The sequence below is a fragment of the Lacerta agilis genome, chromosome 6 (assembly GCF_009819535.1).
Source record: "Lacerta agilis isolate rLacAgi1 chromosome 6, rLacAgi1.pri, whole genome shotgun sequence".
Lineage (NCBI taxonomy): Eukaryota > Metazoa > Chordata > Lepidosauria > Squamata > Lacertidae > Lacerta > Lacerta agilis.
The window spans coordinates 29,701,821-29,713,639 of record NC_046317.1 but is presented as its reverse complement, the minus strand read 5'-3'; the positions used below and the strand labels follow the sequence as shown (position 1 = coordinate 29,713,639).

The 11,819-nt window shown below is 42.3% G+C and overlaps 1 protein-coding gene across 1 annotated transcript; it reads left to right on the top strand.

Moving 5' to 3' along the window:
* Window positions 1-2,117: 2,117 nt before the first annotated feature.
* Window positions 2,118-11,057, top strand: IFI44L (interferon induced protein 44 like). The gene is made up of 8 exons (XM_033151749.1): window positions 2,118-2,194; window positions 3,490-3,989; window positions 4,078-4,129; window positions 5,822-6,017; window positions 7,241-7,393; window positions 8,645-8,816; window positions 9,523-9,623; window positions 10,485-11,057. Exons 2-8 carry the CDS (start codon window positions 3,497-3,499, stop codon window positions 10,695-10,697), a joined length of 1,380 nt encoding a protein of 459 aa, XP_033007640.1. The 5' UTR covers window positions 2,118-2,194; window positions 3,490-3,496; the 3' UTR covers window positions 10,698-11,057.
* The last annotated feature ends 762 nt before the right edge of the window (window positions 11,058-11,819 follow it).

Here is an 11,819-nt window from a genome sequence, read left to right as displayed (position 1 = left end):
TTCCAAGAGGCATAGATACCCCGTTATATGCATGATGAAATACGTGATCTGGAGCACACTCCGTTGCCATAAGAACAACTGTTTTATAGAGCAGAGATTATGTGACGAGGGAGAAAAGGTACAGAGGAATAAATTGGTGCTCCTCCCATTTTTTTCCAGTGGGTAATGCAAGTTCAGTTTTGATTACTGCCACAGAGCCGAGAAAATAACTAGCAAACTCCCAATGCTTGAAGTACACCTGAACAATGGTGCAACTGTTTTGCACAAGCCTGCAAAGAATAGCTCTTTTGTTCTTTCAGCATGCCTCCTTTGTAATAGGAGTAATAACTCCCAGAAAAAGATGTATGATTAACTGATCCATGCACTAGAGACTATGATTCCTGAATGTTCTGATATATGTTCATGGAACAAGAACATGCTGTCTCTGCTTATTATATTTTGTGGGGAGAAGCTTTGTATTACTTTTACCTTGACTCACCTATAGTAGTAGTAATATATATATATATATATATATATATATATATATATATATATATAATGAATAAGCTTGAGAAGTTCATAAGGAGAGGAAGCAGAGATGGCTCAGTGCCTAGCTCCAAACAAAGACATCTGAACAAGTAAATGAAAGCTGAAGATTTGAGAAATGCATGATGTTCTGTACCCAAGAAAAAAAATGTAAGAGAGCAAGAAAACATCAAAATGCAACATAACAGTCTTTATTGGTGTAGCATACATTGGCCTTAAAATATTCTAAACTTTTATTGTAAACTTAACTATCTGTATATACAGAACTATAGCTAAAACACACACATGCTGTTGAATTTTCACACTATTGTTGCTTTGTACTTGGACTTTCTGTTTTATTTATTTATCAGCTATTTCCCCTCAAAGAGGTAAAAGGTGGTGGTTCATTTTTAAAGGGTTGCACATCATCCATGATGTCTGGTTCTAGTATTTGACTACTGCACGCTTATTCCCCACGTACTATAGGAAAAGAGAATTTGGCTATACTAGTCTTGTGCTGATTTCAAATGCATGAATCCCAATAATGACCAATGGAAAACATTAACACTGGTATGGTTGGACTGTCACCACCAACTGTAAAGCTGCAGAAACGTGGAGGGCTCCACCTGTTGGTTTTCTGTCTGTCATGCAGCTGTGGAAGCTGGTGTGGGAAAAGGTTTTTTTTCTGTCAAAGGCTGCATTATCTCGGGGGCTGACATCAGCAGCTGGCAAGGCCAATGGCAGGGCCAAAATCATAAGGAGCAGACCACCCAACATTTTACAGAATAACATGGGGACGCTCTAATAAGATGAACTCCACCCCCCCCCGCCACGTCTGCTGTAAAAGAAGTGCTCTAATTCATGGTTACAAATTGGTGAATTTAAACTGGAACTAGTTCTGACTGTTCCAGGGTGGAGGAGGAAGCATAACACACCATACCCTAATTTTATCGATTGTTTTTCCAACTTAAAAAATGCAGTCAAATTCCATCTATTTATTTATTTAAAAACACCTCTAACCTGCATTTGCATGGAACTGAAATCGACAGATTTGCCTGTCCCTACACATAAGCCCACCCCTGACTGGGCTGCCAGGATGGAGTGCCCCACACATGTAAGAAAGGGTGAAGTTTGGGCTGCAACACATCCTTTCCCTCTCTCTGCGTCTCATGTGAATGTGGAATCTGTAGGATTGCTTTGTTCCAACACTCTTCTTTCCCCCAGACTAAGGGAAAGCAGAATCTTCCCTGCATTAGCCAGGCCCTCCTCTATCGGCCAAGAGCAGCCATTCATCCCCACCTATTTGCGTTGCTGCCCAAACACCCAGTCGCTCCTTCTCCTTGCAGGATCTTCGCAGCCTGGAAGGATTCAGGGACGTGAGCCATTTGCTCTTGCACAAGCTGAGACCCACTGCACCCCTCCCCATATGCTCACAGTCATTTCAGCTTTGTCTAGGATTCTGTCTTATTGGCAGGTATCTTGCAAGAAATTTCTATTTTAGTTCTACCTCCCTCCCTAAGAGCATTTCCCCTACGTAGTCACTAACTCCAGGAAACCCACGAACACGTGTTACTGCTCCCTGAGCGTCTCTGAACTTTCATTTTCGTTTCTTCCTTTCAGACACGAGCTGCTTCTCAGAGGGAGGAGGCTTGTTTGCAGACGCTCCCGGGGCCCGGGCTTCCAATCTGAGGTAAAACAGAGCTCTGGTCACAGGGGAAAAAAAAAAATACCCCAAAGCTAGTAAGATCATGTCATGATGATATTTTCCTGCCACGTGCAGCTATTAAAATAGAATGGGGACTTTTTTAATGGTTGCTTGGCTGCACCGTACTGCTTTTGGTGATTCAGCAGCTCAGCTTAACCATTGCTTTGTATGTATGTTTGTGAGAGATTTTCTGAATCTGATCCATCAGGGAAAGGGAAGCTTTCCGGAGGGCACCGAAATTTGCTAACTTTATCTACAAGCACCCTGTTAATCTCTTGGGTGGAGTCAGAAAGCCTCCGCTGGCATTGTTCATGTGAAGAGAAAAATATTATTCTTCGCCATCTAGTGGTGGTTTCTGTTTTTCAAACGTTAGATGGGGGAAAGCTGCTTTATATTTGCAGATCACCACGAAAACCTGATGCTTACTTAATACAGCAAGCTGAAGGCACAAACACAACAAGCCTCAATCAAATGAAGCTCTTATTGTCAAAAGCTTGTTCTCCAGCTCCTAGCACATGGGTAGGCAAACTAAGGCCCCGGGGGCCAGATCCAGCCCAATCGCCTTCTCAATCCAGCCTGCTCATGGTCCGGGAATCAGCGTATTTTTACATGAGTAGAATGTGTCCTTTTATTTAAAATGCATCTCTGGGTTATTTGTGGGGCCTGCCTGGTGTTTTTACATGATTGGAATGTGTCCTTTTATTTAAAATGCATCTCTGGGTTATTTGTGGGGCATAGGAATTCATTCTCCCCCCCCATATAGTCCGGCCCCCCACAAGGTCTGAGGGACAGTGCTGAAAAGGTTTGCTGACCCCTGTCCTAGCATGTCTTGGGTGGGACTGTAGGATTGAAGTCAAGAATCTTCCTTGCATTTAGCCTATGGAGGTTTGCAAGAGAAATGTGGCATATGTGTTTGAAAGTCTTGATTCCAGCATGCTCCCGCTGCCCATCCGTTTATGGGTATGTGGAATCATGACTTGCTCCATCAAAACTTTATGCTCCCAATTGTTCCTCTGGAATGCTGCCTTTCCTGCTCCACATCTGATGTCATATGGGGCAGGTAGGGGTTGCTTTATGAAAATGGTCTCAGGTTCAACATGGGAGGCTTAGAGGAACATGGCTGGACATGGCTGGCAGTGGCTTTCTGAGTTTCAGACAGGGATAGCTCCTAAACCTGTCTTGAGATGCTGGAAATTGAACTTAGGACCTTCTGCCACCTAGCTTTGGCTGTTCCCAATTCTAGAAATACTTATATTCCTACTATATCTCATTTCTTTCAGATTAAGGATGGCCCAATCTCGATTGACCAAAACTGAGAGAAAGGCGCTGCTGGATATTTTGGGATGCCAACATCTAAGCCTTCTCTATAAAGCAAGTTTGCACACCTACGATGTCAATGCATTTCATTACAAATGCAACAATCAGGGCCCAACTGTAGTTGTGGGATACAATGCAAGTGGCTATATCTTTGGAGGCTTTACTGAACAGAGTTATGCTTCATCTGGGAGATACCTATTTGATAACAATGCTTTCCTCTTTAGATTGAAAGGGAAAGAGCAGGAGCCCAGCATACTAAAATTCCCAGTCAAGAATGCTGTTGAGGCTGTCCTTGATAATAGTGGATATGGTCCTGCTTTTGGAACTAACACACTTGTATTCCTGTCACAAAGCAAGAATAGTGTTGCCACAAATACTAACACTAACAGTTACACATTCAATGCAGAAGACCTACATGGAAATGACCTAGTCCTTTTGGAATGTGAAGTATATCGAGCTGAAGGTGAGCTGAAATAATGACTAAGAAGTTATTTCATTTTTTGAAACCAGTTGATTTGCCCTCTTGCTGATAATTTTTATTTTCTCCTTAGGGCTGAGTAGCATTTTGGAAAAACCATGGCGGGAGATGACATGGACAGCTGAGTAGGTTACTGACTCGAGAAACACTGCCACCCCATTTCCCCCCACCCCACACAACATTTAGGAAAGCCAGGGGCATTGTTTCATTTATTTATTTAAGGCATTTATATGCAATTTTATCCCTATTATTTCCAAGTGGTTTCAAAGTTACCCCAATTCAAGGGCACATTACAGCTGGGCTAAAGCACTTGACCAGTGAGGGCCAAGTGAGGGGTGTGGCTTGTGGAGAGTTCTGGGGGGTAAGATGGAAGCCTGGAGGACCACATTTGGTCTCTGTGCCTGAGTTTCCCAACCCCTGCTTCTAAGAGGTTTCTCTTTCTTACCTTTTCTTCCCTTGGCTAGTCATCCTATCAGGTACATGGTCTAAAAACCACTGAGCCTGTTGAGCTTGCTGATCGTAAGGTCAGCAGTTTGAATCTGTGCAGTGGGGTGATATCCTGTTACTTTGTCCCAGCTCCTGCCAACCTAGCACTTTGAAAGCATAACAGCGCGAGCAGATAAATAGGTACCATTGCAGTAGGAAGGTAAACGGCATTTCTATGCACTCTGGCACTTGTCATGGTGTCCTGTGCACCAGAAACTGGCCATGTGACCTGGAAAAAAACTGTCTGCGGACAGATGCCGGCTCCCTTGGCCTGAAAGCAGAGATGAGTGCTGCACCCCATAGTCAAATTCAACTGGACTTAACTGTTCAAGGGTCCTTGACCTTTACCTTACCATCTCAGGATGCCATCCAGTTGTGGTTTTGGAACATCCCCCTTCCCTTCAGTCTAAAAGAAGAGTTACAGGGCAGCCTTATAGTCAATGTAGAAGGAAATCCCATTCCATTCATTGCGGATATAGAACAGCATCCTTAACCCTTGCACATTGTTTATTTTAACAGTATCACTATGCTGCTGGGGTCCGACAGGCGCCTTTCAAAAGTCTGTGCTAGAAATAAAATTAATGATTGATTTCAAAATGACTCCATTTTAACATCAAATATAGAACTTATTGATATTGCAAAACCATGACCCAATATGAAATGAATTGGTGGTGCATTGGAGTCTAGCGTGCTAACCTAAATTCATCTGTGGGCTATCGGAGCACTGGGGAATAAACAGAAGCATGCACTATGCTATTTGAGGCTACAGCTTTACCTGTCATCACCCTGGCATCAGATAACGTCAGATGATGGGCAGGTGGGTATAACTTGGACCTAACGGCCTGGCAGGTCAAATGGAGAAGGCTGCCAGGCCCAGTGAGGCCCACAAGCTGCAGCTCCCCACCACTTGTGATTAGTTTAAAAGCTGATTCTATATGAAGGCATGTAGAAAGATGTCTGCATTTTCTTATTTTAGGAGAATCAGGCAGGAAAGGAAGATATTGTATGGGGCAGTAGGCTAAAAATGGTGGTAAACAGCAGAAATTAGTCTCCAAAGAGAAATTCTTTTGGAGGTGGTATTTAAGCAATTTCTCAACAGCTGTGTCTGAAATGTGGCCAGTTTAGGTCACTAAACATGTAGGTACTCTTGTGCTAAATTTCAGAAGGTTTGTACACATTATCTTCATTTGATTCACAATTAAAACCCTCAGGCTTTAACATAATAGAGTGTTGCTTTGCTTATCAACTTTAACACTTTATAATCCAGGATATATGTAGATATGATTAAGCTAATATGGTTAATAGACAGGTGTATTTTGCTACCTTGGCAGGAAAAGGGAAGCGCTGATGAAAGAAATAAGAACTTACAAACCTTGCTTGGATGCTGTGCCCCAGTGTCGGGTTCTGCTCATTGGGCCAGTTGGAGCAGGGAAATCCAGTTTCTTCAACTCTGTTAATTCAACTTTCCGAGGCTACGTGTCAAGTCAAGCTTCAGCAGGATCAGATTCCACAAGTCTGACAAAGCAGGTAGCTCTGCACTGCTAAAACAAAAGTTAAAATGCATTCAGTATTTTTCAATGTTTCAAATGCATGTATTGTTTCAAAATACATTGTTTAGCCTAGCTAATAACAAATGGGCATTTTGCAAAGAGAATCCATGCCTCACAAGCCTTTTAAATCTGCAGACCTGTAGATAAGGGTGATTGTGTGGAAATAACTGCATGTGTGGCTGCATTTTGAAACAAACCATTTGTCATTAGGGGTAACTGCTGAGACAGTAAAATTTGTAGGTGATACATTATTCAGAGGTGATATCCTAAGCTAGAAGTGAAGAGCTTTGGGTTACAAAGTCCGCTAACCCGGAAGTAGTACCTCGGGTTACAAACTTTACCTCAGGATGAGAATGGAAATTGCACGGTGGCAGCGGGAGGTCCCAGTAGCGAAAGCACACCTCAGGTTAAGGATGGTTTTGGGTTAAGAACAGGCCTCCAGAACGTATTAAGTTCGTAACCCGAGGTACCACTGTATTTCCAAACCTGTTGGCCAATAGCTAATGACAACAAAATGATACATGAGATTCAATATCTAATTCAACTAGGGTTACTAGACTACAACTCCCATCAGCCCTTGCCAGGAGACCTTGTGAAAACCATAAAAAGCACAAAACACCTTGTCCTGCCCCTTCCTTTCCTGGCTGTTGTAAGGGTTTTCAAACTGCAAAGAAAACATTCAGATACCTTCAAAGAGCCAAGCCCAGTCCTTTTGGCAGCTGACTGATTGTAGCCCATAAGCGTATGTTGGTACAGAAGTGCCTCTTGATTAATGCCATTTGTCCAAATTATAGAGGAACCAAATAACACTGGAGACAGGGGCTCGTCCATGGCAGGGACACACCCAGATACGGGCTTGTTGGCACAGCAGGATGCAGTGAGCTCCCCAGATCCCACTGGGGAACATTGCCAGGATTTTTGCCATATAAATCCTGGCTTTCCTCTGCCTGAACCTCCTCGCTGCCCTCTGTGGGCAGCGAGGAGCTACCACCATTGACTCGTGACGTGACCGGAAACTTGCCTTTCTAACCTGTTTCTTATGTAATGGAACTTCTGTGGTTTTATACAGAGCCACAAAAATCACAGGAGGTTAGTATATATACTAGTAGGTGAGATTTGTCATTTACATATGTAAAATACAAAGGAAAGCAGATAGGAATAGATTTCAATATGGTGTTATTTGCATTTTTTAAAAAATAGTATAGGACTTACCAACTGAAAAGCGGAAGCGGTAGAACCCCACTCCCAATCATTTTCTGTGATACCATGGGACTTGAAGCTCAACACAGCACTGGTCTGGACATTGAGGATGTGCGCAGCATATTGGAGGGCCGTATTCCTGATCGGTACTTGGTAAGATGCATCATCTATTGTTCATTTTAGATTGAGAGATTATCATTTAGGAACCTCTGCTTTTCATTTCTAATTTACTTATATAATGTAACTTATATAATATCACAGTTCCTGTGGTCCACCATTATCACCCCAGCAAGCGCAGCTTTATTTTCCCAAGTGGTTTGCAAAACTAAGGATTGATTTGCATCTATGAATCAATGACATGGCAACACAGTTGCTAGAAGACTGGTCCTTGGGGCAAGCTGATCATGTGATTTGGCTCACCATGGAGCCATGGTAGTTTCAGCCCATGCCATCAAAACTCATATTCTGAGTAAAAAAATATCTGGGAAATATCTCATATATCAGGTTATTGTGCTGAGCAACGTGAACAAGGTTGGGTTTTTAGTTTCCGCCTGCAATTGAATGGATGTGCAAGGTAGACCTCTCTTTGGGAAAACCCAAATAGCCATTTGCTCTGTTTGACCACTATAGAGCAGTTCCCCTCTCCGAGGGGGGGAGAGCAGTATGGGGAAGCAGTGGAAGAAGAGGAAATGTGGGTAAGTCCTTAGAGGAGAATTTGGGAAATTGCTTGTTGTAATGGTATTCTCAGTACTGGATTGAGAATAAAGGTAAAGGGACCCCTGGCCATTAGGTCCAGTCGCAGACAACTCTGGGGTTGTGGCGCTCTTCTCACTTTACCGGCCGAGGTATCCGGCGTACAGCTTCTGGGTCATGTGGCTAGCATGACTAAGCCGCTTCTGGTGAACCAGAGCAGCGCATGGAAACGCCGTTTACCCTCCTGCCTGGAGTGGTACCTATTTATCTACTTGCACTTTGACGTGCTTTTGAACTGCTAGGTTGGCAGGAGCAGGGACCGAGCAATGGGAGCTAACCCCGTCGCGGGGATTCAAACCGCTGACCTTCTGATCAGCAAGCCCTAGGCTCTGGTTCAACCCACAGAGTCACCCGCGTCCCTTAGATTGAGAATACCAGAGTACTAATTCAGGCACTACACCCTCATCACACTGGGTAAAAATGCTCTTCAAAATGGGGCAGCAACTGACTACATGTCATTTTCAGTGTATTCGTATGCACAAATGGTCACTTTACATATCAAAGATGGCTGCTCCATGAGCACTACGTGGGGGCTGCCATCTTTTTGTATGTAGGTTCATCCATCCCTATGTCTCTCACACAACCCTATAGGAATCTGATTCCGTTGCAGCTATCCTATATTTTTGCTTCTATTACCCTTTTCCTTTTCAGTTCAATCCATCCTGTGTTATGAGCCCCAATATGCCAAACTATATCAAGTGCCCCTCTCTAAAAGACCGGATTCATTGTGTTGCATTCATTATTGATGGGTCCAAGGTTGAGATCCTTCCTGAGAAACTGGAAGAAAAACTGAAAGACATCCGTCGAAAAGCGAACAGTTTTGGTCAGTCTTTTTAATTTATTTTACATTTATGTTTTGATCAACCTCAATACCAATGTTTCATTGTCCGTGCAGGATGATTGCTGAAATGGTCCCTCAGCTATGTAGGAAACACTGACCATTGATTGTGAGTTGATGAACTTCTTATCTTGGTTTCTCGAGAAGGATTTAACACTTCTATTCAAAGCTCACACCTTCTCAAAGATAAATGATTAGAGATTTTTTTTATGAAGCAATGAGAAGCAGACCATATTGTCCCCACTACTTGAATATGTTGGAAGCAGTTGTGCATACCTGACCACATGACTTTTCAGATTGTCTCTTCTCCCTATTTGATGTCTGTCAGTGGCCTGTTGGCCCTTGGAAGGAGACTTCATAAGCCAGGGCTTAGATCATTGTACTTGCTTTACCAGACAAGGGCTGATTCCTAGAGATTTAACTATTAGCTTTCAAAAATGTAGAGGAATTATTCACAGGAAAGATCAGTTCCACCAATTTTCCCTTAAAGCATGAGACACCTTATCCGTAAATGTCTTCCCCAAAAGAACAATGTGGCTGCTATCCTATTTCATATTGTAAAAAATGGCTTCAAATAGTTCTTCGCTCATTGCTAAAAAATAATAATAATTCTGGTGTCTATTCTCAATTCAAAACAAAAAACAAACGAACATATATTGTACTACTTTTTTATAAGCTAATCTTCTTACAGGTGTTCCACAGCTTGTTATTCTAACTAAAGTGGATCAGATTTGTCCTATTGTTGAGGAAGATACATCATATGTATACAAAAGCACAGCTGTTCAGAAGCAGGTAAACTGTTAAATTAAAAGGTATCTTTAAAGCTAGCCAGGGTTTTCTTTAATATTTTAATCTTCCTTTTACTTTTTCTTTCCTTATTTTGTTTTGCTCTTGCGTCTTCGGTTTTTTATGTCCTCTACTCTGAGCTAATGAAAAGAAACACATGAAGGTAATGGCTGGCTGATAAATGTCCCTGGACTCAGCTACACAGATGATTTTTAAAGGGTTGTAAAGTGCAGTATACAAATGTGACACTAGCTGGCGATAGTGAGCTGTATTTTTCAAAACGTTTTTTAAAAAGCATTTTCACAGCATTTTTAATATGTGTGTAGATTCCTTCCCTGTGTGAGAGGCAGGAAAGGGAAGAGCTCCCAGGGTGAGAGGCTGGGAAGGTCCACCCCTTTCTGTGTGAGACAAGGATTAAGAGCTACCTTTGAGGGACGACTTTGCATTTTTCTTTTTCTTTCTGTTTAGATTAGTTTGATTTTTATTGCATTGTATAATGAAAAGCTGTCATAACATCTTTGCGCTCTAGATGTGCAAAGCAGGGCTGTTGAGGTTTGTAATTTGGAGTGTGTGTGGCCTGAGAAAAATCTTGAGGGTCAAAGAGAGGCTCACCCTGGTCTAGGGCATTAAAGGTCATAGGGCATTAAACCAACACTTTTAAGTTGGACCTGGAAATGGACTGGACCTTGTTTCTTGTAAGTGGCCCTGATTTATTTATTTTTTGGGGGGGGGTCAGTCTACAGAAATGGGGCATAAAAATGTAATTAATTAATACAGCCAGCAGTGACCTTGTGTCAGCTGGTGGAACCAAACGGGCATAAAAATAGTGTTCTCTTGGTAACAAATCACATTTTATTTCCTTTACAGATGCGGCTAATGGAAGCAAAACTTGGCATCCCCCTGTCTCATATCGTTCCTGTTAAAAATTATTCCTCGGAGCTGGAACTGAGGAATGATGTTGATATTCTGATACTCATGGCAGTGAGGCAGATGCTTCGTTTAGCTGAAGCCTACTTTGACGACTGTGATTACGAACCTTCGGTCAGTCGTTCCACGAAGGATTGTTACGCTGAGCCTTGAATATATTTACTGAAGCCCATTAGAATTCTAGTTTATGCTTTAGATTTTTAATAAAAGCGACCCTGTTTATTCTCCATTTAGGGAGATGCTGTTCCAGATTTGAAACATGCTTACATACCAATATCAGTATCTTGCTGTTGCTGCTGTATGTATGTGGCTAATGGACAGGTTAACTGTAGAGCTGCAAGGCTTTTATGTTCTTTTGGCCTACAACATCCTTTCCAACCCTAAAATTCTGTTTCTAAGACAATAATATTATATACTGGTAGGTAGCTTGCACGAAGTCCATTACACTGCAATTCCAGGCTAGAAACCAGATTGGTGTGTGCACTTGAGATTCATCTGAAGGGAAAGAGAAATTAAAAAAACCCAGCTGCCAGGAAAATATGCTATGAGCAAGTGCAAGAGGGTAACTAAGCCATTAATTAACCAGAGGCCTTGGAAAAGTTGAGAAAGTGGTACAACCTCAAGTTATAGACATGCTACTGTGGGAGGGGGGGGGGTTATATACAGTGGTTGGTGATTCTAAAATACACTTCCATGTTGATGTTGATGAGAAATATTTCAGGTGTTTTGTATCTTTTTTTAATGTCACTGCTTCCTTAAATAAATAAATGCATGCAAAACTCAGTGTATTAATGAATCCTGAAGTTACCAGCTGCAAAATATGACATCCCTGGTGCCTGAAGTCCTTACTCAACTTGGAGGATCCTTAAAAGGGGTAAGGAAGAAGGAAAAAGAAGGGTAGACAGTTAGCCCGTTGCTGACAGAAACCACAGAAAAAGAACTATCCCAGTAAGAGCACATAGTGCTGATGTGTGTAGATTTTTCTGAAACTTGCTCATATTGGGGGCATGCTAATAATCACTTGGCTAATAATCTCAGCAATGCAGCAGTTCAAGTTGAATAACCTTTGTGTCTCAGAACTGTAGGGATGTTTAGGACTGAATTGCTGCCTTCATGTGCATTCTCACCTGCTACTTAAAGGAACTCGTTTGGGGTACATGTTCCAGAGATGCCACCGTAGTCTTGACTGGGCACAGGAATCTCTGGCTGGCATTGCCCATGGTCAAAGCAATTATTTAGTGTGCTTCCCCCCCCCCCTAATAGCGTCTAGTAGTG